The sequence below is a fragment of the Mycteria americana genome, chromosome 6 (assembly GCF_035582795.1).
Source record: "Mycteria americana isolate JAX WOST 10 ecotype Jacksonville Zoo and Gardens chromosome 6, USCA_MyAme_1.0, whole genome shotgun sequence".
NCBI lineage: Eukaryota > Metazoa > Chordata > Aves > Ciconiiformes > Ciconiidae > Mycteria > Mycteria americana.
Window position 1 is genome coordinate 66,729,793 of NC_134370.1, and position 26,257 is coordinate 66,756,049.

General features: G+C 36.1%; 1 protein-coding gene across 7 annotated transcripts in view; it reads left to right on the forward strand.

The window, feature by feature from the left end:
* The window catches only part of MEF2A (myocyte enhancer factor 2A), a 95,580-nt gene that overhangs the window by 57,923 nt on the left and 11,400 nt on the right, over positions 1-26,257 (forward strand). For 2 of the 7 annotated variants that reach the window (XM_075506297.1, XM_075506298.1), the window contains exons 4-9: positions 7,365-7,496; positions 7,562-7,699; positions 10,883-11,102; positions 11,313-11,372; positions 21,745-21,935; positions 23,608-23,631. In XM_075506297.1, coding sequence (XP_075362412.1) covers positions 7,365-7,496; positions 7,562-7,699; positions 10,883-11,102; positions 11,313-11,372; positions 21,745-21,935; positions 23,608-23,631 — 765 coding nt within the window. The remainder of the gene's footprint in view (positions 1-7,364; positions 7,497-7,561; positions 7,700-10,882; positions 11,103-11,312; positions 11,373-21,744; positions 21,936-23,607; positions 23,632-26,257) is intronic. The other 5 variants (XM_075506302.1, XM_075506300.1, XM_075506299.1 and 2 more) reach the window with 5 other exon arrangements.

The window sequence follows — 26,257 nt, forward strand, 5'->3', positions numbered from 1 at the left end:
GGGATACATGTTAAAATTTGCCAGATATTGGAAGTGCTCCAACATTTGAAACAAGACCGTGTCTTTTCTTAGAGTGGTATATAACAGGGACACTGATAAAATTTCAAATCGTGAACATTTTTCATTTGTAAATGATGAATACCTTTGCCTAAAACTGAACATAGCAGAGCATTGCTTAAAGGGCTCTTCCTTGTATTTTATGGCCTATTGCTAGGCAGGCTTATAATTTTTTTTGTTTGTAAAACCCTGGAGTAAGTAATTAATCCTAAACCTCCTTTTTTTTTTTTTCTAACATCCTATAATATTTGGCCAAGAAATACAATCATTGTAGCAAACTTTGTTAAAGTACTATACTCAGAATTTTTGATATCTAGATATTTTTGCATAATATCGATTATTTACTTTTGAAATACCACTACTAATTGAGCACAAGTATGGAAAATATTATTTAAGTAAGCTAAAAGTAGAGTATGTCAATTTTTCAGATTTTACTTAGTATACATTATTTTGGTTGGGGAGCGTACCAGAAAGATTGATGAGGCCTTGTTCTTTAAGAAGTTAAGCTCTCCAAGTTGCTTAACTTGTGGAAATGTCTGTCATAATCTAATTTGACTTCTTATGCATTTTACTGAAGTTTTGAAAGCTGGGCACCACTCTGCTTTACTGTGCTGTTTTGGGATGTATGTATTTGTGGCTATAATTAGAATGTGAAATTCTAACTGATAGCATAGCAAAACGTAACTGAAAATGTGTCGGGGGTACTGAAAGGAATGGTATTAGGGCTAAACTTAAGTAGCCTCCTCACTCAAAGGAAAGGAAAACAGCTTCATAATGAAATTTGCAGATGCTTCAGTCGTTGAAGTTGAGAATATTAATAGAGCCTGAGGAAAACTTACAATATTTCTAAGCATTACATAAAATAATTCAGTACATCTAACTATGAAAAAAGAAATTGAAGCCTACAGAAATAACGTTGATGAGCTTCAAACACAAAACACCATTACTGAGTTGAATTATATGGTTTTTCTCTGGCTGTTCACTTTTGATGTATACGCTGCACTTAGGGTATAATTCACTCCTGCTTGTATTTTAGACAGTGGTAAAGTTTTGTATACCCAGCACTGCAGGGTCAAGCTCTGACTTTGCAGAACCATATTGTTACTTTAGAGAAAAGAAACAGAAGTGATGATACTTCTGAAGCCAAACTGGCCTGCAGGAAGTTTAAAACTATAAATAGCTTTCAGTAACTAAGAACGCTCCTTGGATACTTGAATATGTTTTATACATAATAGGGGAGAAATGACTATATGTAAAGGATGATACACCATAGTATTGTCCAGGGTAATGAAAATAAAATATTTTGTATTATAAAAGAAGAAAAATCCAGCCTGGTTTTAGGCTTAACTTCTTGGTAATAGTATGTAACAGGAAGCAAATAATAAAGCAATTGTTATGCTTTCAGCATGACTTTTTGCTATATGTAAAGTCTGTGGTGATACGTGTAGTTCTTGCCAGCTGAAGTCTCTCTCCACTGTGGGAAGGGAGCTGTACTGCATTAAAGGAATATGCCCTGTTTTCTCTCATTGATGTTTCACGTAATAAGAGTGAAAACTGGGTGGGAGTCTGGTGCTGTGACTATTGTATTTGTCCTTCATTTTGTGAATATCTCAGAAAAAAGGTGTGGCTTTTTAAGTAGGATGTGATTATCAGTGGTGGCTGAGGCAATGGCTTGCTGCTGCCAGAAAGGACAGGCCATTCCTTCTGCCTACTTTGTATCTGTGGTGCTCAGCCCATATGTTGGAAAACCACCTTATTTCTGCTACAATTTAAAACAAACCCAGCAAAAATAAGTAAAATAAAGAATGGCCAAGGAGAATTTTCTGTCATTTTAGTGAAGAAAATAAACGACTTATTGCAGGCTCGAGCAAACATCAGAGTTGGTGTAAGGGTGGTCTCTAGGATCCTGCACTTTCTGTGGCAGCAAGTTGTTACTGTCAGTCAGCTTGCCAAACTGCTCCCACAGAGATTTCAGCAGTTCCCTTAAAGTATGGGGAAATAACGTTAAAGCATGGATCTCTATAATGATCTGCACAGATGGAATGTGAGACTGATCCTGAAGGCTACAGTATGGCTTAATAGCTCTCGGTTATCCTTGGATCTCTCTTTTAGGAATTATTTTTCTTGTTTCCTGAACATTTATAGGAAAGGCACTATTGCAACTTGGGCTAATGGTACTGGCTTTTGCACTATTGGTGTGACTGCAACTTCACAATCTTTTGCCTCAGTGATCTTATCGTTATTCCCATCACAGATGACAGTGATGCTCAGTCCTATCCTTCCTGCATAGAGCTGTGTGAGTGCTTGGTGACTGCATTTGTGGGTGAGGAGCCTTTGGAATTTGGTGCAAGTGGCAGCAGTGTCCTGTCCCTCTCCAGTCTTGCATGGCAGCTCTGTAGAGCATCAGGAAACTGTTTAATTGGTTATCCTTTTGATAACCATGGTGTTTGTGCCTACTGGAGCAGCAGTAATATTTGGCGGTACTAGTGGAGCCTTTCCATTACTTCAGGCCTGAGGAATACTTACGCTTTTTTAAATTACAATTTTTTAAAAAGTATTTACTGCAAATTTGTGCTCCTTCACAGCTTTTCCGTGCTCTGACTGCAACAGCAGAAACAGAACTAGCCACAGGTTTTAAGTGAAAGGTTTGACTTTTCCAAGGGGAATCACTTTTCATTTCAATCTTAGTCAAATTTTGGAAATGTTTTTCCTCATGATTTGGGATGAAACACCAACAAAAATCCTGTTTGGGCAGCTACAATAGTAAGTGCAAAAATAGAACTGTTAACGTGATACATAGTAGCATTGGTAGCAACAACCATTTCCTTTTTGTGTAATATTACAAGAAACCCGACACTGAAAATGTCTTGAATGAACTGACACTTTTTTTGCACTTCATAACACTTTTTACATATGAGGTCAGCCTACTTTTTTGCTTTAAGGCAGAAAAATCTTATTTCCTGAGGTGACAATGAACATAATCAAGTTCTCTACAGTTTTGCCAGAGCTGGTAAGGAGCCCAGATCACTAATATCGGAAGTCTTGGCTTTTTAACCACACTCACTGAATCGGAGCACAAAATGTGCTGATTGTGCGCTTTTAACCATTAGCAACATGTCCTTTCAGAGTCAGATATAAAAAAAACCAGGATCTTTCATGGGGAGGAAGACAGTTGGGGGTTGTCACTTAACTTCATCTCTGGTAGCAGTAATCTGTGTTTATTAGTTCAGAGTTTCTGGTTTCCAGAACTGCTGATGACCAGTATATTGAGCCAGTGTAAGTTTGTGTGAGAGAAGCTGCATGCAGCTGGGCTGGAACAAGCCGTGGAGAAGGTGGTGACTTGATTTCACGCTGTGGAGACTCAGCGGGCTTAAAGCTCCTGCATTTCATGTTTCTCTGTTGGATTTTGTGGAAGGAAACTTTTGCTAAGATAATTACACTGTGATGGTTGAATATCATCTTCGTTTCCTCATGGATCATACAATAAATAATTGTATTTTTGTACTCTTTGGTATCTGTATTACTGTTTTCAGTAAAATTTATGTTGAATTGTAGAGAGAAGCTAATTATTTTTGTTGTTGTTTTGTTGTTTTGCAAGAAGCCCTTCTTCTGTTCCTTAGATACTTCTTGCTGAGGCATGATTATTTTCTTAAATTAGCAAAATGCAGTGCAATTAAAAGTTACTTTGCATATGTGTGGGGAAGTTCAGGAAAACATTGGGGCTCTTGTACCATGTGCTTGAATGTAATATTTAAACCTGCCATAGCTAGTCCAGCTGTTGTCATACAATGTTTTCTAAGCTCTGCCATTAAAAAAAAAAAAGAATTAAAATAAATTAATATTAAACTAATAGTTATAATATTTGCATATTTCAGTTTTACACAGTGGAACAAAAGCAGTTTAAACCTTCGGGGTCAGTCTGCAATATCAAGATGGCCACAGCTGTCTGGAACACTTGTATAGCAACTTTGTATGTCACACAACTATATCATTGTGTTTGCTTGATTCTTTTAAAAAAAATTTCATACCTGCCTTGGTTCCTTATAAATACTTCACATTATTTTCTGACAAAAATCAGTACTTTTCTCTCATCAGTTAGTTAATCCAGTCTAATATCAAAGCTGCACAATCTTGGTTACTGGAGGCACAATACAGTGTGTTGGCAAACATGTTGGAACAATTTCCAGTAATTTGGCTAAGTCTTAGAGGAAGTGGAAAGTAATACAGATTAACTCAAAAGGATACACATTCCCTTAGATTATCTGGAAAATAAGACTTAACACCAGAAGGTAATTGCAGTGAGTGTCCAATAGCAAAACTTGAAATTTAATGTTCTTTTTCCCTCTTGTTGTAGTAAGAAAATTTATGTTCTGTATTTATTAGCCTCAACTGAAAAACCTCTGATTTTATTCTAAACAAGCTTGTGTATCACAGCAGGGAAATAAAACTCTCTTCATGTTGCATAAATATTATTTGGTCTCACTAGTTGGTATACACACACACACACACCCCCACACCCCCCCCCCCCCCCCCCCCATCTTCAGAGTGAATAAAATTTCAGTTGTCTTGATAATATCTTGCAAATAGCTCAGGGAGGGCGAGTTATTTACATTAATCGGAGAAATAACAAATTTTAGCTATGGAGAATCTCGAGGGTGGAGTCAGCACTTGTTTATGGAGTTTGGCTTTCCTATGTCCCCACAGAGTGATTCCCAGTAGTCATAGCCTTCCATGTTTTCCCTTGAGCAAGTCCTGTTATCGTGTCTCACTCTGTAGCCTGTGAGAAAGCTGAGGCTGGGCTGTCTTGCGTAGGCTTCGCCTGGCCGTGTGAACAGATTACAGCATTCCACTTGTTAGTATGAGCCGCGGAGCAGAAATGTTTTACTATTATGTTACTGGGCAATGATAAAGTTGGTAGTCTTTTTATGGTTAGGTCCTCAAAGTGGCATTTTGTGTTTTAGTGATAAGGAGACAGAGCTTTGGATATCAGACCCAGACTTATTATCTGTAACAGTGAACCATGGCTTAAATCCTTCCACAATGACAGGAACCCCATCTGGAGTGAAGGTTTCCAGAATCTTAAATGGGAGATACTGAGGCATTTTCCTTCCTTATGAGTCAAAGCAGAGTTAACCCCATTGTTACCAAAAATAAAAATAACTGGTCTCCAGGAGGAAGGATGCTTTTTTATATTTAACTAAATCTCTTCCTTTGTATTAGAACTTTGAGTATAATTTTCAGACAGATCTGGGAGGATGAATTGGCAGCATTACGCTTAAAAGCTTTCACTTTTGATTGTTTTAGAGTATTTAAAGGAGCACTAATGAAACTCCCATGCTGCAGTACTTAAAATTGCTTTTTAAATTGTTTTTCTCAAAGGAGGGGAACTAGACAGTATGTGTATTTCTTGCATGATCTTTATGATATCTGAATACAGCTTCTAGTCGTGTCTCGGGCACTGCGTATGCGTGTTGACAGTGAGCACCACATAAAGACATATTTGGATTCTATTTAGAGAATTTTGTGGGTTGCAGGGGTTAAGTGTAATCCAGCTTATACAGTGTTAACATTTTCGCTACTGATATCAAAGTGTAGAAGACTGGCAGGCTGACTTGTTAGGAAGGGCTGGGAGAGGGATAACAGGCTCCGACCTTGAGAGGCCGAACAGCCGGCCCTTGTATGGCCAAGTCCATATACGTGTCCAGCTGATTGGTTAGAGGAGCAGGATCAGTGCCGTGACAGGTGTTGGAGGAAGCTACACCTGTTTTCCCCATATGCTGATTTAGTGATTACATTTTTGTGGGAGTTCCAGATACTGTGTGGGGTATGCAGAGCAAGCCAAGAAACTTGAGAAGGAATTATAGCTTATGGTGACCTGCGATATTAAAGAATTTCAGACTGCATAATTGAATTTTCAAGTACTGCTTTAACACTGAAGTAGAAATAGTCAATATTTTGCATGTATATGAATAGTGAGAAAACCTTGTGTACTTTTTATTGTACTAAAAATTAGTAGAGATGTAGAAAAATGAGTAGAGATTAGTAGAAAAAATGCTGATGAATACTACAGACTAAACTAAAACTTTGGGGTTTTTAATCAGAAATTCAGTGTGTTATGGAAACTTAGCTTCTATAGGAAAACAAATACAATTTCTTTATGGTGCTGAGAACATCAGCATGCAGATTTCAAATCTTTAGGGGTTTTACTGTAAAATTCATAGAATATAAATAATTTCTCACAAAAAGGAAACTCACAACTCCCCTTATGCTTGTATAATCCTACTGTTGTCTTATGTACTGCTAATGTGTACCTGTTTAAAAATTTATATTGCTTTCCTTTTGAAACTTTTTTAAAACATTAAAGATTTTTCCATAGGTAGCATTTTAAATCTTGGCTTGTTGTAAATGAGAACTTGCAAAGAAAGATTTCTGATTGTGTAATAGGGTGAAAAAGAAAACCAACAAGGAATACAAACATCTTTTAAAATTTGGTCACGAGACCTGTAGTTTCACATCCTTTCTTTCGGTAGCTTATTTGTAATGCCTAGATTGTAGACAGGTTTTGTTTTTTTCTAGGGGACGTTGCTGTGAGTTCTCCATCAGAAAACAGGAAGTAGCCCAATAAAGCAGTTGCATTGAGTTAGTCTAAAGGAGTCTGAAAAAACTTACATTTAGCAAACTAAGTAATTTTAGAGAGGGATTATGTAATTTCTTTTTATAATTTTTTGCAGTTCTTGTTCTCATGCAGGATGACAGAACTGCAGGAAATTCCTGCTTTTGTAAACTACTGAGACCAAGTGTTACATATATTAATGTACTACAGTTGTTGAATTAGATCGAAAATTTTAGCCACCGTGTTTCTCAGACTTTAACTGTATACTCTTTAAAATGTGAATATTAAAATTGGGATGCTAAAATCAATTTATTAAAGATCCAGTAAACTGGCTTTTAATTACCAGTGATGACATTAACTCCTTTGCCATAGGCTTGAATGTTTCTTGTATGTCAGGCAACTTTACTCTATCAGCCAGTATCTAAAATGGTTTTGCATGGAACATTGGAGAGATAAAGTGGGTGTAGGTTAAAGTTACCCATGAGATGGCACCTGGGAGAGTCTGTGCCTCTGAATAAACCTCTTCTGTTTGTGTACTATGCCACTATTTTGAAAGACTAAGCCTGTTTGTTGAACACTGAGTTTTGTCTGTGAAAGTTTCATGTAGTTTCAGTGGCTCTGAATGATTCAGTAGTATACAAAACTTTTGGCAAGTTAGTATGATTTGTATGTGAATTTTCCAATTGTATTTCAGACCTTAAGAAAGAAAGGCCTTAATGGTTGTGAGAGCCCTGATGCTGACGATTACTTTGAGCACAGTCCACTATCGGAGGACAGATTCAGCAAACTAAATGAAGATAGTGATTTTATTTTCAAGCGAGGCCCTGTAAGTACTTTTATTTTATCTCTACTTTTTATTTGTTGATCCTTTTTATTAACTTCATTATTTAGGCTCTGAACAAGAAGGAACACAGAGGGTGCGACAGCCCGGACCCTGACACTTCATATGTGCTCACGCCACATACAGAAGAAAAATATAAAAAAATTAATGAAGAGTTTGATAATATGATGCGGAATCATAAAATCGCAGTGAGTACTAAAGTATGGTTTGTGCTTCTATTACGTGCATGAGAATTTTCAGTGTTTGCTTACCACTGAATACCACTGCAAAGACAACAGGATGTAATGGTTTGAGAAGGGAATATATATTTTTGAGGAAAAATGAGATGCTGATACTTGATCTTGTCCAAATACATGTTACCTTGAAGAAGATGATTTATCTCTAGCTTCTCTTTCGCACTCACAGTTTTTCATACCTTGTGAACATGAGGTAACATTTCTAAATTTCAGGAGCCTAGCTGTGTTGCCTAATCCTACCTAAAGGATTTTTATAAAGATAGATTTTGTTGTGGGATGTAGGATAGTTTATTTACATCTTGCAGCTCTTTATCTGTCTGTTGATCAAGATTTTACAATATGTTACAGGCAGGCAAATAGAATTGGACTAATTTTGTCATGAAATCAGTGGAATTTATTTTGCTGAAGACTGGGTGTAGAAAGTTATTTAGATCTTTAAAGATAAAGACTGGTGCACAATGGGAGCCTCAAAAGATTGGTGTCTTACTCCTTTTGAAATTCTAACAGATACTTCCTTGGACACTGAAAGGTCTTTGAAAATTTTGTCTTAAGTGCCTAACCTATTTGCAGCCATAAGTCACTTAGTTGCTTCAGAATGATATGATCTGCCCCATAGTGTGATCAGAGGATTGTTTTTCATTTTAGTGTTATCTAATTCAAAAATGAAATTGTCATTGTCTGAACCCCATATATTTGCTGGGCAGATTATTCATGTTCTCCTCAGTTTCATATATCCACTTCAATTTTGGGGTCTAAGGCAAAAAGAAGATTTACTGGAGAAGGACTCTTGGAAGAGAATTATTAGGCTCCAGAACTCAAGAAGTCTGGGGATAACAGTAGTGTAAATTTTGCATGTTTTTCATGGAGGTGTGCATGATGCCATTTAATTGCCATCTACAAAAACCAATTAGTGTTGAATATTACAGGGGAAGTATTTTCTAAGAAAACTAATACAGGGCTCTGTCACAGCCTTTGAATTTTTTAACATTGCAAATCTTGTAGCAATTAAAGTAAATGGACTGGCTAGGTTAATCAGCACAGACCCTTGGGTAATTGAGTAGTGTGTCCCCAAATGGCTTGCTGATACTAGAAATTATTTCATTGTTCAGAGCAATGAGGCTATTTCTGGGCACTTAACAGCAAACTGACAGTCATGACACCCAACATCACTTCTTTTAGCAAGTTCTTTATACTTGAATGAAGCCAATATCTTTTGTTCCTGCTTTGTTTTGAAGCTTTTGATATCCAACATTTCTGTGTGGAGACATCTTCTTCAGGCCTCATCTCTCAGTATAATAGAGCTAAATTGCTCTCTCTTTATTTTCTGTGGTCTTTATGAACAGCCTGAATTGTCTGTGTGGACATCAGCATAAATAAAAAAGGCAACATTATTTTTTAGCTCTATAGTTCTGTATTTATAGCTTAAATTGGACCTGTTATGGTTCTATTTCCAGTACTTATGTGTCTGTGTAAGAACATAGTTTCTTTTGTTCTAGTGCACTTGTTACTGTCAAAGGGTAGGAATGAGGCAAAGTGTGAAGAATTCAGTCATAACCAAATGAGTACCATAGATGGGCAGAGGCAGCCTTTATTGTAAGGTGTGGGGGGAAGTTGTCATGTATTAGTTCTATATCGAGAAACCTACAGAAAAAATGTTCCAACTGCTTCTAGCATTGTTTTAAGCATACTTCAGGTATTTCGAGTTTAGTTTGAGTTACTTGACAGCATGCTGTTTAAAAACAACATTTTTTTTTGGTAGATATTAAATAGTTTCTTGAAGTAGTTTCCCGTGAAAACAAATACCAGTGCAGCTTGTCATTAGTTAGATACTGTGAATGATTTGCTAGCATTACATCGCTATGCTTCATTTCTTTTTCCTTCTGTCTGTGCCAAAAATTGATAATTATTCTTAGGAATGCTTCAGTAGGGACACTGTCACTGGCTTTTGCTAGTAAGAGGTTTTGTTTCTTGTAGAAAATGTATTATGCTCTTTTAATTAGTATAGTTATTGTTATATTTCTAATATTATCAAAATTGTCATACAGAAGTATCATTCTAACTACATTTTAAGCTGCACATGACAAAAGTGCATCTTCTTAAGGATACTTCCTAGGTCATGAATGTTTGTCATCTGCAGTTGACCTCTAAATCAAAACTATTATCTCTCTATTCTGTCAATAAATACTACTGAATTTTTACCTTTAAATTGTACCTGTCATGGTTTTGTTTCCAGTAATTATGAGAGTTGTGAAAGAAAATAGTCCCTTTTGTTTCAGAAACTCATCACTGTCAAAGGATAGGAATGAGACAAAGGCCAAAGAAGTTAGTCATAACCAAATGAGTACCATAGATGGGCAGGCATCTAGGCTTTTGATTCAAACAGTTGTTGAATAACAAACATATATACTTCAGAAAAATAGTTGCCTTTTAAATAATGCTGTAAAAATAAGAATTTAAAAAAATGACATTTGCAAAAAAGCAAGATGGAGTGGTTATTCAAGCGGGGTCTTGTGGAACACAGCTCAGAATAATGACAATTGAAATGTTTAAATTCAAATTACTGACCTTAGTGAATTTCTAAAGATATGTTTACTTTTTTTAGTCTGAAAATGAAAAAGTTTTAGAGATTAGTAGCAATAGTTTGGCAAGGTTATTAATAGAAAATGTTATTACTAACTTTTTCTTTTTTGTGTAATAACTGACTTTATTTTGTAATGTGCATGTTTATGCTTACATTTTGAAGGTGCAACAGTTCATTGATTTGTAGACATGTTTAGCTTGTCATTGCTTTGTAATAATCCAAATTAACTGATAATTTTGTTGTATTTCCAAGCTTGCTAATTCATATGAATATCTTCAGTTTTTTGTACTTGAACGTTCAGTATTTTAGAAACTTATGAGTAATTCTTTTGGAACTGTATTTATATGATGTATAAGAGTTTAACACCATCCTCTACAACAAATTGATGTTTAAAAATTGTATGCTTAATAGAGTTTAAAAACTAACATAATTAACTTTTTTTTAAACCTGAATAATTCTTGGCAAACTTTAATGTGTATTTTTATAATGTACTATTTCTGCAAACGTAGTTAATGCTAATGTTGTCTTGTGTGTATTCCTTGTCTTTCCTCCAGCCTGGCTTGCCTGCTCAGAACTTCTCGATGTCGGTTACAGTTCCAGTGTCCAATCCCAACACTTTAACCTACAGTAACCCAGGGAGTTCCCTGGTATCCCCATCACTGGCAGCCAGTTCATCGTTAACGGACACGACCATGCTCTCCCCACCTCAGACCACCCTGCATCGGAACGTATCACCTGGGGCCCCTCAGAGACCACCGAGTACTGGCAATGCAGGTAAGATTTCAGTAACGTGCTTTCCTTTTATACCCTCTTTTTATTTATTTATTTTTAAACACCCCACCCCCCAAACAAAAATAAAAAGTAACAAGTTCTTAATGGTATCTGTGCATTTTCTTTTTTTAACTGCTTAAGTTTTGAAGTGCAAAATGGTATAATACTGTAATGCGAGTAAGTTAGTTTAATGCTCCGGCTTATTTTTATTAGGTGGAATGCTGGGGACAACTGACCTCACAGTGCCAAATGGAGCTGGTACCAGTCCAGTTGGTGAGTGCAGTATCATGTCTTCGTTGAAAAATAGTATTGTGGTTTTAGTTTCACAGTTACTCAAAAGCAATTTTTATTTTGACTTTTGAAAAAGTGGTTGGGGAAGAACAAAGGTCATAATTTTCTTAGTTGCCTCGTAATTGTCAAGTCTTGTAAATTCTTATCAGGCATTTAACTTCTTACTGCCATGCCCTTTCCACTTCAGTTGTATTTGCATTTTTTATTTTAGTGGTTTTCAGTAGTAGCATGCTGCTCTTGCTTTTGTGTTTCTTCAAAGGTGTAATTACAGCACTCTAAAGAGATCTTATGTCCGCCAAATTTCTTACTTTGTATGAAGTTCCCTGTGCTTACTAAACTATTACACTAAAGACAACTCGGCTGTGTTCTCAACTTTAGTATTCACAAGACCTAGATGTTTGATACTGGTTGTGGTGCCAATCAAAATGAAGAAAATACAGACTGTATTGTTTGTATTGCCATGTGTATCTTGCTAATTATTTTCTAGCAGTTATACAAAGGCGGCAATAAATCTTGGAAGCTGATAGCTAGGTTCTGTCTTAATTTTGGAAGATGATCAGAATTTCTTTCAAAAACAAATTAGAGATCTTGCCAAAAATCAAATTCACAGTATTTTTTTGTCTTCAGTAAAAAGATATGATAGCACTCTTTCATTTAAATAATATTTTATCTCCCCTAAACCAAGTTTAGTACTCTGATAGAGGGCAGGCAGCCATTGAAATTTATCACGCCACAGAAAGACAAAATAAATGACAGTTCACCCACTTCCTTCATGTTCCTTCCATTCCTTGAGATATCTTGGTAACTGAAGGTCCATTTTGGAAGTACACATAACTCTCCTTGGTATGCATTCATAGCAAGGAATTAGAGAAGCAACTGTTGGCCTTTCAGTATTTGCCCACTGGCTACTTAGTGTGGCAACTGGGAAAAAGTTCTTTGAAGATGAAGTCAGGCAATTGAATTTATGAATAAAAAATGCTGCAACTACAAGGCTGAAAGCACAGGATTGACTTTCCACTTTTTATCCATTCTTTGGCTATGTACAGCAAAGATATGAAATATTAAAGTGTGGTTTCCATCAGGTAAGCAAGACTTTAAATGGAGGAAGCTTCCTCAGTTGAAAAAAGATGTCTATTTTTAGAAACTGTGGAGGTCAGATGTTGATTTCCATAGCATTTCTCAAGTCAGACTAAATAAGTTTACTATCAAGCTGTTTCAGGCCTCTTTTCCGAAATCAGGCTTTAGTAACAGCAGCCTCAGATTTAAGACTACTTCTTTCAATAAGCAAATAAAACAGTTGTTTACAGCAGTTGCTGTAGAATATTAAACTATAGAAATACCCAGTTACAGCAGCTTGGTGAACATATTTAATGCAGTAAAATGTTTTCCTTCTTGCATTTATTAATAGATTATGTGAAAGGTCAAAATGCATCGCTTATCTCTTACTTTCCAGAACATTGCACCCAAAATGTTGTACATATACACACTCATTTCTAGAAAGATTTTTTCATACAAGTAAGAGTTGTGGCTATACAAGAACAGTGGAACATCTGTAAGAAGTACCTCTAGCAAAACTCAAATACCTAGTTAACACCAGAATGCTAAGCCACAGACTATCGTAAGTTGTCAGAGCTCCACTTTCTACTAGGGTATGGCATGGCTTCTTTTAAATAGTATCGGGTGCACAGTAACCTTCTCAATTGCAACCAAAATCAAGAAACAGTACATAACCAGATTGAGTAAATCTGCTAAATTGTCAATTTGAGCTTGACAACTGCTTTTGGAAGTGTGTATATCAAGTTAATTATGTCTGCAGAGACCAATGGTCTTAGTTTCTTGCTATGTTTATTGTAGAATTCACTTAAAAAATATATTTTCTTCTTTTAGCATTCAATCTTTTCTTTTAAACTTCTCAGGAATGGTGAAGTCTCCTATAAATGTAGTTGTGAAAGGTCATGTGTCAAATTTGCAGCTCACAATTTATAGGCGAGATGTCAAAGATAAAGATGGAATACTGGCATACCCATATTCCCTGATATTCTCTTACAGACAAAGGGAAACCCCAAGTCTTACTTGATATTAGGAAGTTTTCAGCATTTGAGATTTTGTTCTCATTTCATTGAAATACACTTATACACCTTTATCTCTGAGAAAAAAGCAAACAAAGGTTCTCTCGCATAGTTGGGACCCAGTTCAAAAAAAGATGTTGCATAAAATGGTTCATATTTAGTTCACGAATCTTCTTCTCAAGTCCTGTCTAACTTGATTGGAATAGATATGATTTGCTTTAGCAATCTGCCAACTTAACAGTTTTTCTGTGGAAAATAACTTTGAGTAAAAATATCTGCGTGTTGTAGCAAAGACTGGTAGGTGGGTTTTTTTATGTCTAGAACAGAAAATTTGGTGATCATTTTATAATACTGAGAGCTTATTTCACATGCAGCTGTCATAACTCTGAAAAAGCATTTTTATTTTGTAATATTTTTAAAATTTTACCCACTACATAAAAAACATTTGCTGAAAATTTTTAGTTGGCAAATATCTCAGTTTTGAGAGGGGAAAAATGTCTGGCATTATAACAGTGTTTGCTTTTGAGCTAATTTATTTTTTGCGTTAATTAGGTCAAATGTTTCGGAGCTAGATTTTTCATGATACTGTTGCCCATGGTCAGTGTTAAACCCTGTTCAGTTTGTGATGGGCATCTAATATGCTTCAAGGATCTCGTATCACCAGGATGTGTACAACTTGCTATTTGTTGTCAACATCATCATGGCTTGAACACATTCTGCATGTCTATATTACTCCTTTCAAAAGGCTCTGGATTGTAATTAGGCAAAATATAGCCTCACTTGCTCTGAGTACCCAAATACAGGGGAGAGTTTCTTCGACTTTGAACTGAAAGGACTTGATGGATGGATCACCTTCAAATTTGTCATGAGGTCTGCTTCACTACGTTCCAGTAGATTTGGTATTATACCTTGAATCATCCAGAGGTTGCCAATGAAGTGCACTTCCAGTGAAGCTGTCCCATCCTTAAGGACTCTGAGAATCAGAAAGGCTCAAAAGAAGTACCACTGTTACCCAATCTCTACTTTTTCTTCCATACCTTTCACGTATGGCATTGAGCTAGAACCATGCAAAGGGCCTGAGCTGTTTTTCATTGCCAAGGCTGCATGAAAACCATAAACGCTGAGACCTTTGAACTAAGATGAGTTCCCTAAGTTCTTCCCAGTCCTAGGTGATTTTGAAGGAGTTGTTGGAAGTGGAGGCTCTTTATGATCTCACAAGGACACAATATTACCTGTCTGTACATTTTTTTGTCAGTGAAGTAGCCCTTCTGGTCAGTAATGCAGATTATGGACCCAGTTAATCTTCTGGGAAGTTATCTTTTCTCTTACAATTTTATCATCAGGAGAATGGATAACAAAGATCTAGTCTTCTTGAGTACTGAATTTCTCCTCTTTATTCCAGAGCTGTGTCTTCTCTAATGTCCTCACTAATCTTCAGATTCTGAGAATATGAAGTAAGTTTAGGAATACTGAATTTCTTTGGAAGAGAGCTGAAGGATATATCTGCTTGAAAAACTGTGTCTTGTGAGGAATTGGATCTCTATTAAGAGCCAATCTAGGTCATGTGTAATCTTTTATCCTGGCCTCGGGAAGGATTATGCAGAGGTGCAATAGACAGTTTGCACACACCTGTAAACTGCCTGTATATTACCAGAAAGGGATCAAGACAGAGAACTGTGAAAGGCCACACCTGTAAATGGTTCCCTTTGTCTTGAGGGCTTGGCTGATTGGGAGAGCTTTTTCTGCATGTCTGAGGACAAAATAATCTTTCAGCTTGGTCTTTCACAAGTCTGAGTCAGGTGGCTAATATGCTGCAATTCTTAAGAGTACACCAGAAGGCTTCAATAACAAAACAGCTTTCTGTGCATACCTTTCTATTCATGTTGTTTTGTTTATTAAATGAGAGACACCCCAATGAGAAGTATCCAACTAACTCTGGAAAAAACATACCTCTTGCAGGAATTTTGCTTGAAACTGGATTGATGCTATCAGCCTCTTCCTTAAGAAAACAGACTTTCTTCTCCCTCCACCCCCACTCTCAAACTCACCAGTTTGTATCATCTGCATCAGCTAAAAAGCTTGGCATGGTTGTTGTAGATGACCACCTTAGGAAAGCAGCTGTAAGCCTTGAGCGTATTCTTACTTACGGTTATGTGTTACTGGTGATATTTCTAATCTGCTGTACTTTCTCTTCAGTGTGACAGGTAGTATCTGTCACAGGTAGTCTTTCACTAGACAGAGCTCCTCACTTCCCAGCTTGTATTGAAAGGGGTTTGACTTAAGAATGTATGTTGAACTGATGCTAAATGCAGTGGATAAAGGTTCTTGCTCTGTAATGTCAGTAGTGTTGGCATAATGTTTTGCCTTGCTCTGATCTTTTAAGATTATGCAGGTAAATACAACAGTCAGTGTTTCACCCTTCTCCAAGAAAGAAATTGAAGGATCCCTCAAGAATACTGAGAGCAGCTTATTTACTCTTACAGCTTCTAAGCGCTCTCTTTAAGGAAAAGCAGTACTGAAAGTGGACTGCAGACCAGCTGTTTCACAGGCTGCAAGCTGAACCTTTTTCCCGTGCTAGACATTGTCAGCACATGACAAAGTTTGATCCATCCATCATCCTCTGATTAAATCAGCTGACAAGAAATGACTGGCTGAAATCAGCATGAAAAACGTGCTGTTAGAAGAAAGCATTTTGAGATGTTTTTGTTTGTTTGGGGGTGGTTTTGTTGTTGGGTTTTTTCTTTTTTTTGGTGGTTGTTGTTGTGTTTTGTTTTGGTTTTTTTTTTTGTTTTTTGTTTTTTTTTTTTTTTTTTTTTTTTTTTTTTTCCGAATTGTAGCAATCTGTCCTTGGAAATCACCCATCCACGTGATCAGTTCAGCCCCTGAACTACCCTTAGATTTTAGTTGAAATTTCATGTATTGTTGTGTTCATTATCTTACCATAATTTCTCATTTACTAAGAGGTACAAGACAATTCTGGTTAGAATTTGCCACATGTGTAACAGATTATTAATCTCCCAGCTGGATTAAAGTATTGCAGCATATCTGTTTGTGTGAAGTCTCAACATTTACATAACCTTGCCCAGGATACAGCACCACACATCCTCAGATGTTCTAAACATATCACTTTTGTTGTCCATTCTCTACATTGGCTTTGTATAGATACATAGAAGTCAACAAGTTCAGAAAGTAGAACTCTGATTTCATTAACTGTTAGTTGACAGAAGACCTAAAAGGCATCCAATTGCCACTGCTAATGTTTCACACAAAGTTGAATAACATTTAGATACAAAAGCTATATGACTTGGTTTTAGGTTTGCTGCTGCATACTGAATAATAACCCTGGTCTTGAAGAAGGCCCATTTAAATTCTAAATAGCCTTGAAAATTGTCTCTGCTTATATGTAGCTTTAGGCAAAAAAAATTTCCAGCAACCTGGGAAAAGAGGGGCTTTTTTAGTTTTGTAACATGAGTGAGCATTCCCTTGACACTTAGTCACGTTTATTTCTTTTTGCTGCATTTTAATATCTAAAGTACTGCCTTAGAAGTATAAATCTTATGTTAGATATGTTTCAAAATCTTATATTACTGTCAAAGGTATATTTTAATTCTAATCATAGTATTATCTGAAGTATTGATTTGTAAAGATCAGTGGAAATACATTTATTTCGATTCCCTTGAGATGTTATAGTAAATTCTTTCCAAAGCTAGCAGAGAACTTAGGCTTTGTGAAACGATGGTAGAACCGGCAGTGATTTCTGTGCAAAGCTGAAAAAGGTATGAACAGCATATGCTGGGTTTTTTGTTGTTGTTGTTTGGGTTTTTTTAAATTTTATTTCCACTTAAAGCTGTCATACTAAAAAAAAAAAAGAAAGTAAATAAATAGAGCAACTCATGCACATAGAAATGCTATTGTTGTATTTACTTGCAATATGTCTGTGTCGTGTGTTGTTGTTCCTCCTCCCCCCCCAGTCCTACATGTAAATGTTTTTCGTTAATAGATTTTATCTGGTCTTCTAGATGCATAGTTAATCGATGGCTTATTGCAAACACAATTTTCAGTTTACTTCTAATTATGTGACATTTTTTGGTTGTATGATGTCATTTGAGGCATAAATATTTATGTATTACCACTCTTAATTTTTGCTTAATCTTATATTGCTTAGCTGCTTGCCCACAATTATTTTCCAAAACTGTGTATGACTGTTCGGTTTCTCCAAAGGTGAACCACAAAAAAAGATTAATGGCATCAGTGACTATAATTTATTCCTTGAGTAGTAATAAGTACATGGAGTACTTTCCAGCCACGTGTGTTCATTGTTTCAGCTGATGTGATTTATATAGTGAAATATGAGTCTGGCTCATGTAATTGAATGCTACGTCTTGGGCTGCAGGACAATAAATGAGATTAAGCTGTATTACGTTTCTGAAGGCAGAATATACAGTTGTTTAAAATGGGTGGGTTTTAACATTTAGCTTCAGAAAAGAAGTTACTTCAAAAGTAAGCATTTTCTGACTAAACAAGAAGTAGGCTAATGTGCATTGGCAATGTTTGTTATCATAAAATCTAATTAAATTATGATTTATATAATTGAGACCTTATCATGTTTGCATTGCTGTCTGTTTTCCAAAGAAGTGTTTCGAACATGCTTTCATAGTCTGTTTTAAAGAATTAGAGTTAAATAAAACTCTTCCGATTGAAGTAAAAACAGTAGTCTTATTTTGCACTTATGTAGGATTTTATATTCTGTTTCCATTTTTCAGTTTGATAGTGTTTTTAAACATAAAGTAATTGTCTTTGGGGAAGATCTATAGTGGGTGGGGTAGATACAATTTCTGTATTATACAAAATAGTAAGTAGAATTTATGGGGTTATTAAAGCCTCAGTTTGGCAAACTGCCGTATAGTTGCATCATCCTGTAATCATTATCTTTTTCTGGCTCCTGACCTTACTCTAAGAAAACCCATGCTTTTAGTTATCCTTTCACTCTTAACTTGTAATTTGATTTTCTTATTAGATTATTAACAGGAAAAAAGGTTTTAAGTTTCATACTAAAAATGAATATTCTACAGTCTTATTGCAGCCCTAGCATATGATTCTTCAAATAATCAATATAGATACTCCAGCATTTGCTAAATGTTCAATGCTTTCTATTTATAACAAAGGGCTGCTAGTGGATTAATACCCATAGTATTGCACACTTAACGACTTTTTTTGTTTCTCCCATTCTTAATATATTTTTTTCTAAACACCCTCAGCCTTTTGTCAGAACAAATGCTTTGACTCTGCCCTGCTGCTGAATGATATTGTGCAGAGAAGGCAATGGCAAGGAGTTTGTTGTTTTTGACAGCACCACTAAAAGCATGAAATGTTTCTGAAGGACTGGCAGAGCCTTGTAATAAGGCCTGCAGGAAATGACTGTATTGGGTGTGGAAGAAGGACACTGTCCAGATTTAACACATGAGCTACCGAAATACTTGAAAACAGAGGACAGGAAATGGTATCATAGGATAGACTTAAATGCTATACAGAACTCCATTGTTTATACAGAGTATTATTGTTCTGAAGTTTAAATTCAACTCAGAACACTGCAGCTTTGGCATATAAAAGGTAACACTGACAGCCTAGTGAGTAATAAAATGCTATTTATTATTAAAGCCCAGACTACTTTTTTATAACGGTAAGTTCTTTAAACATTCTGGCATTTTTGCTGAAAATGGAAGATACTGTAACAATTCTTTATATATAATTTGGTGAAAATTATGCTATTTTCTAATAATTTTTCCTCCCTCACATCTGTTTCCAAATCCACTTAATTTTTAATCTGTCCATTGTGCAAGATTTCTCCTGCAATCTAATACTATGTAGGCTGTCTATAACTAACGTTTACACTCATTTATAATGGATAGGTATTGATGCATAACGGTATTTAATGAAGCCATGATTCTATGAAAACTGTCTCAGTTTCAGGAACCTTAGGGGTAGCACAGAATTTAATTTTTCTTCTTTGGCTGGTTGTTTTTTTTGTGTGGCCTAGCTGTGGCTAGTTTTCTCCTAGCAGTCAAGAGTGTATTTAGCTCTAGTATGTATTCTCAGCTCCAAACCAACTTTTCAGCCACTTTAGCTAAATTTTATCACTAACCTAGAAGCATCCCAATAAATTCTGCTGTTTTCTGCTGAGGAATGTAGATGCTTTAATCACGAAATGAGTTTTTGCTGTGGTTTTTAATACAGAAGGAAGAATGCTGACATAAAAAGCTTTTTCTTCTTTCTGCTGTGTTTCGTCTTTCCCCCATAACTTCTGAGTTAAATGGTAGAATTCTCAGAAAACTTATTCTCATACCTCCCATACAAACGCCTCAGGAAAGTATTAGATTAGCATAACTCCTCCTTGCTCTGTTAACCTTGAAAAACTCAAGGGACGTATCAGATCATCCATGTGTGGTCAGGCTTTCGGCACAGTAGGAAATCCACAAAGTAAATCCAGAATTTGAAATCCTGGCTTTAAAGTTGTGAATTTACTGCTCATCCATATGTGAACAAGGATACTGTGGTTGCAAATTCCAGTAAGTTCTACCTACTTACAAGGTTTTTCTTTAAAAATATTTAGCAATAACTTTGTTTCCAAAAAGACTGTTATAAAGCTCAGTAGAATATCTTCAGGTCAGCACAAGAGCTTTGTTACAATTCTTAGATTAATATTTGTTTTTTCCATTTCTAAATTGATAAAACCATATGTAGGGTTCCATTTATGGTGGACAGGGCAAAGGTGAGGATTGCATTTGGCAGTTCCCCCGCCACATAACAAGGATCACCAGTAATGGAGGAGGCTCCCTCATTAGCATCCTGGTGAATTCATACCTGGGTTCTCAAAGTACACCAGCTAAGTATCTTAGCAGTACCAGTCACCTACATGAAGTGTTGTGCTGTTACTGATACATGTTCAGTCCTGCTAAGCTTTTAAAGGCATTAAAAATTTTTCTAAAGAAGGTAGAATGTGACACTGACAACTTTCTTATTTTAATTGCTTTTAGATTAATATGTACTTAATGTAATAAAATTGGATTGGGCATAGGGGCCTATTCAAATTAGAATAATAATACAAAATTCATGCCAGTATGGCGCTACAGGCTATTAGACGAGAATTTCCCACACAGTGAACTTTGTGTAATAGACTTTTCCCTGAATTGTGACTATAAAGGCTGCTTTCAGAACTGCAACGTTAGTATAAACATAATCTTACTATGAATTGTATTTATACACGCACATACACAAGTTCTGTAGTATGAACTATAGGGTTCCCTGTTGCGAAATTCCCCTTGCTGAACAACTTTTTTTTCAGTTGCAGCTGAATAAAGTGTGTGTATTTTGGGAATTGTTGCTATAAATATGATAAAATCATTGGAATGTGCCTTTAAAATTTTTTGAGACATTTATTTTGGCTAACATGATTGGTGCTTTTGTCAGTACTGAAAAATGGAATACTAGGCACTTAACTGTTTTTACTGTCTTGTTACTTTTTTCTGATCTGTTTTGAGTGTAAGCTAAGGCCTGTATCTTGAGCATATTCAACTTTTGGAGATTTCAGTGCTGAAGCCAGAACCTGTAGGCTTTGGCTTGTCTAATTCTACTTAGAATGAGTATCAAGATTAAGGTAGAGAAAGACATGTGTAAAATAAATCGATGGGTATAAACGACGTGTATATCTGTGTCCAGAGCTTGGAATGAATTTGAAGGGAAAGGATTTGTTTCCCTCATGGTTGCTAAACATAATAATCAGACAGTATATATTTTTGAGACTGAAATTAATTTTATTAGAGCATAGATACTGGAGTCCTGCAGATCTTGAATACATTTTAGAAATAGAGACTTTAAGAGCTGATTTTTTATTCTCACAGGCAACAGTTCAGTATAGTTCATGTTCTGTGGGGGTGGGGATGAAGTGGGGTTGTGCAAAAGCACACACTTTTTTGCAAGCTCAGCCTGGAGGAACTTCAAAGGGCAAAATAAAAAAAACCAGACCAGATGTTATTAGAAACAGTTATTTGGCAATATGTTCTTTTCAGTGTTTAAGCTGCCACGGTGTGCCCTTGAGGTGATACTACCTTTACATATTGATCTTCTGGTGAAAGTGGGTTTGTTTGATTATTCAATGCTACACTTCTTGTGAGGTTTATTATTGGAAGTTTTACAAAAGAAATATTTCGTAATTTGTACATGTGCACCAAAATTTTGTATTGCTACTTCTCTTCAGTCTTACGGTACGCTTGTTTGTCCTCTTTCAGGAAATGGGTTTGTGAACTCTCGAGCTTCACCAAGTCTACTTGGAACTACTGGTGGTGGGAATGGCTTAGGCAAAGTCATGCCTACAAAGTCTCCACCTCCACCTGGAGGAGGCAATCTTGGAATGAACAATCGCAAACCCGACCTCCGTGTTGTCATCCCACCCTCCAGCAAGGGTATGATGCCACCATTGGTAAGTTAAAACATTTGTTCTATGACTGGCTTTGTAAAAATGAAGTGTTCTGTCCACATGCACAAGGAGAAACTATCTCATCTGCTTACCATAGGTTACAGTAACAGAAAGGTGTTTGTATTCTGAAATTTCACTAATGAAGATCTAAGTTATAAGTTGCTACCTTGGGAGAAGTTAAATTTATAAGGAATTTTTTTTTAAAGTGTAAAATAGCAGTCTGACCTAAATGCAATTAGAGTGCAATCCTAGAGACATAGATTGGGATTTTGCTGTTTTCATATGACATCTCACTGACTTGATACCGAGAACTTGGTTGGTTTGGAGGATGTGGGTTTTAAAAAGGGTTATGCATTATTCTGTGGAGGAATGGCTGATCTTATTGGTGATGTGAACTGTAATAACATGCCCCAAAGCATACTTTGGACGTGTTTTTCCTGGGTTGTAATGGTTGTGGGATGTAAAATGTAGCTTCAGTGGTAATGATGGTCTGAGAGAAATGCTTGTTTGATGTGGTGTGCTGGAATGCAACCTTCTGTGTCCTATGGTGGATGTCACGTCTTCAATGAAGGCATAAAAGAGTAATGAGGATCAGGCTCAGTCCCTATTTGTGTACTTTTCAATACTACTGTGCAGTTTGGCATGTTGGTAGTAATGTTTGTTCAGCCTAGATTTGGAATAGCACACAAGTTTCGTGTCAGGCATGAGGCAACCGCAGCATTGAGACCGGAACAGGTCTTTCAGGAAGAGTTACTCTATTTTTCCTTTAATTTGGTTGGCCAGATCCTTTGGTCTTAGTCTTTCACTGTCATGTAGAAATTTTAAATATCTTTGTGTACATTTTCGGTTTTCTGTGTATGGAAGAATGAACCATAACCAAGAGGAGCAGGATATAAACAATACAAGTACTCTCTGTATAATTCTTATCTGTTTTTAAGATACCACAAGTGCTTACATTTGTTACTGGTGTTCATGATGAATAATACAAAATTAATCCATGTAACAAAAGCTATAATTATCCTCAGAGTAATGATTCTTGAAGTTTTAGGTTTTTCTAGGAATAATGAAGTGTAGAAGACATAGGAAATACATTGGCTGATTACTAAAGTGAAAATTACACTTTAAAATTAATTAGAAATAGATACAAGAAGAGGATCCTGTTAATGTAGTTGTTCTAATGTTAGCAGTATACAGTACCTATTTACTGTTGTGTTGTTAAGAACAACATAATATTCAGTTTAGGTTTTGTCTGTCTTTTTCAGGAAATTGGAAAGAGATTGCAGAGTAGAGATACTGGGGTGGTTTGATGGTTGTATGTGAAAAATATTTTGGTACTGAGCTGGATGTTTATTGGATCAGTCCAATAACAGAAATTGCTGTGGTACATATCTACATGTGTCATCAATGTGTAGCTATGTCTTTGTTTTTACTAAGCTCTTTCTGTGCTAATTTTTGCCAAAGTGTGTGTTCTTTCAATACAGTATTTTTTTAATTGACCTGAATTACATAAAGTATTATACTTCCTAGTAGTAGTATTTACAGAATGAGGTAGCAAATTCACATTATTAATTAAAATAAATAAAAATCCTGAAGCACAAACGTGACTTTTTCTTTCATTTTTGAAAGCAATGCTATTTTTAGTAACTGTATTATCCCTCTTGTTTGCTGAGTACAGTCGGAGGAGGATGAATTGGAGTTGGTGAGTTTGGGCTACTGTTTGATGAGAGAGAGCAAGATGCTGAAAATGTCTTTTACTACAGTTTTTTAACTGTAGTTTCATTACATATTTTAAATAATTCCAGTGTTCCCTTGGTAGCAGACAAAAATACATTTGTTTTATCAAACTCAAAACCTGACCAATTCAAGTTGAAAATACATCCAAAGTCTAGTGCTTTCCATTTGTAAACTTCTGGTTTTTTTCCTGAAAATATTTCTGTTTTTCTTGGAGGGAACATTGGAAAAGAGCCTTACAGAGTAACTGTCCATGTGTATAGAGTATTTACTGTCTTTTATGTAAAATATAAATAACCACTTATCACCCCCTAAATTACTGGAATATTTTTAGAAAGTGGCTTCACTCATGAAGTTCTTCAGATTGTAACACAAGCCCTGTATTACTTCTCTTATTTTCAAGGAGATTACATCATTGCTGGTGAGGTCACCTGTTTGGAGTTTAGAATTATTTCATGCTGCATGAGATATCAAACCACAGGGGTGTTCCCTGTTTACCAAAAGGAATAGAGACTTGCAAATGAATAATTCTACCTTTTTCCAGTGGAAAGATATTCTGCTTTTGAAAGGAAACTCTTGGGATTTGTGTTGCTCTATTTTTTCCAAAAGGTTTTAACATTTGGCATTCTGTCTGGAAAATAACCTAAGGCTAAAATAATTCGTAACTTATTTTTAGAGCAATTTGCAAATTGTTTAGCTGCTGTAGCACAAACCATGCAGAAGATGCTGTGTCAGAGTGCGATTGTAAAGATACACAAGGAAGTCTGCCTATTACATACCTTGATTTGTTTTTGAACATGGACCTGTTGCTAATATGAGGCTCTAATTGCATGAAAGCATGGAAAATGTAGCGATTTAGATACATTTCTTGATGAATGCATGCCGTGGGTTGATTTTTACCTTACACATGAGCAATAAATTTACAAAAGTAAGGGGAGATGATTTTTGAAAGTCATTATTTCAAGTTTTTAAGGTTTATTGGAATGACTTACAGTTATAAACAGCTGTCATGCATGTTCTTCTCACCTTTATAGAGGAGTGTCTGGTTTCCAGTGCAAGCAATAGAGCTTTAATTCAATGTAAAAACACTTAATCAAGATAGCATTGCTATTGGAATTATGCAAAAGCACTTGAGTTAAGGTATTCCTACCTGCTAAAAATTGCTATGCTCTTTGCAGCGTGCGGTAGTGCGACTTGCTGAAGGCGGGTTGGTTTATGGATACTGTATGGAGCGTGGGCCCTCTACTGGTGTTAAGAACTGGGCTCATCTGTGAGGGGAAGAAAGCTCACACAAAGGAAATGTAGTTGTGTCTTCCTCAAACGTGGTAAAGAAATATGAAGTACACCTGCAATGTTACATCTCTTATTATGCTAATTTCAGATGCTAATTCCAGCGCTAGAAGGCAGTTCCAAATCATGCCTGTGAACATTCATTCTGTATGGTTGGAACTGAGCGCTGAATATGAAGAACAGATAGGAATGGTAGCATAGCATGAAGCAAGGAATCTGAATTCTTCCTGTTACTGCTATCATTTGCATCGGTTAAAAAAAATAATTAAAAAAATTCCTGAAAGTTGTCATGAATCTTTGGCTGAATCTCCAAGTAAAACAAATGTTAGACACATATTTCTTAGTGTCTTTGTGTGGCTGAGTGTTCAGGAATTATATTCAGAAATAAATTACCTCGGAAAACCACCTTTATTAGCCACTCAAAAAAAAAAAAAAAAAAAAAATCCCATGGGGAAATCCTTTGGTCTGGATTGTTTCCCAGTATACTCCTCTAACTTTTCCATTATACAGTAATCCCAACTTTATAGGCTGCCATCCAAGAAAGCTTTGGAAAAAGGTCAATTTCTGACAGACACAGAAATCTGCTCTAATAACATATCTTTATGCCAGATAAACTTGGTCTAGTGGAGATTTTCAGAAGTACATAAGTGATTTAAAGGGATAAATTCCACAGAAAATCAGTGGGACTTTTTCTGTGATTTAGGGCTTTGAAATCTGGGAGCTCTGAAGCAGAGTGGGTACATCTGCTGAGCAAATGCCAAAGAGCCTCCAGATTCTTCTGAGGCTCAAAGGTGGGCTTTCAACAGCAGCCAGACAAAGCAGAGATCAGAAGCTGGTAGTCAGTGGAAGATTGTAGCTAATTTTAATATGGTAGCTGCGGTATACATTTTTTTCTTTAAATTGGAAAGATACAGGCCAAGCATTGATAGCCCTCAATTCATCTTCGCAAGTTTAAGCTTAAAATTGAGTAGAGCCATGTTTCTGTGCCTGCTCATTCCATTATTACAAAGGGAATCCTGCTTTTTTAATACTGCTCGCTCTCTCGAGATCAGAGTGGAGAAAAAAATTAAGTGCTGCAGATACTGAAATACTTGTATACCTGTCCAAAATAAGGAAAAAGTTGTAGTAGCTTCAATCTTTTAAAGCTAGGAAATGGAACTGTACCAAAGAGATGAAAACCTGCTACTTCTGTAGCAACGATTTTTTCAGAGATAGAGGGATGCTTGCTTTAAAAACATATTTTCAGTAGTTTGAAATCTGGCTCCCTTAATCAGGAATGGTTCTGTAAGAATGTAGAAATACAG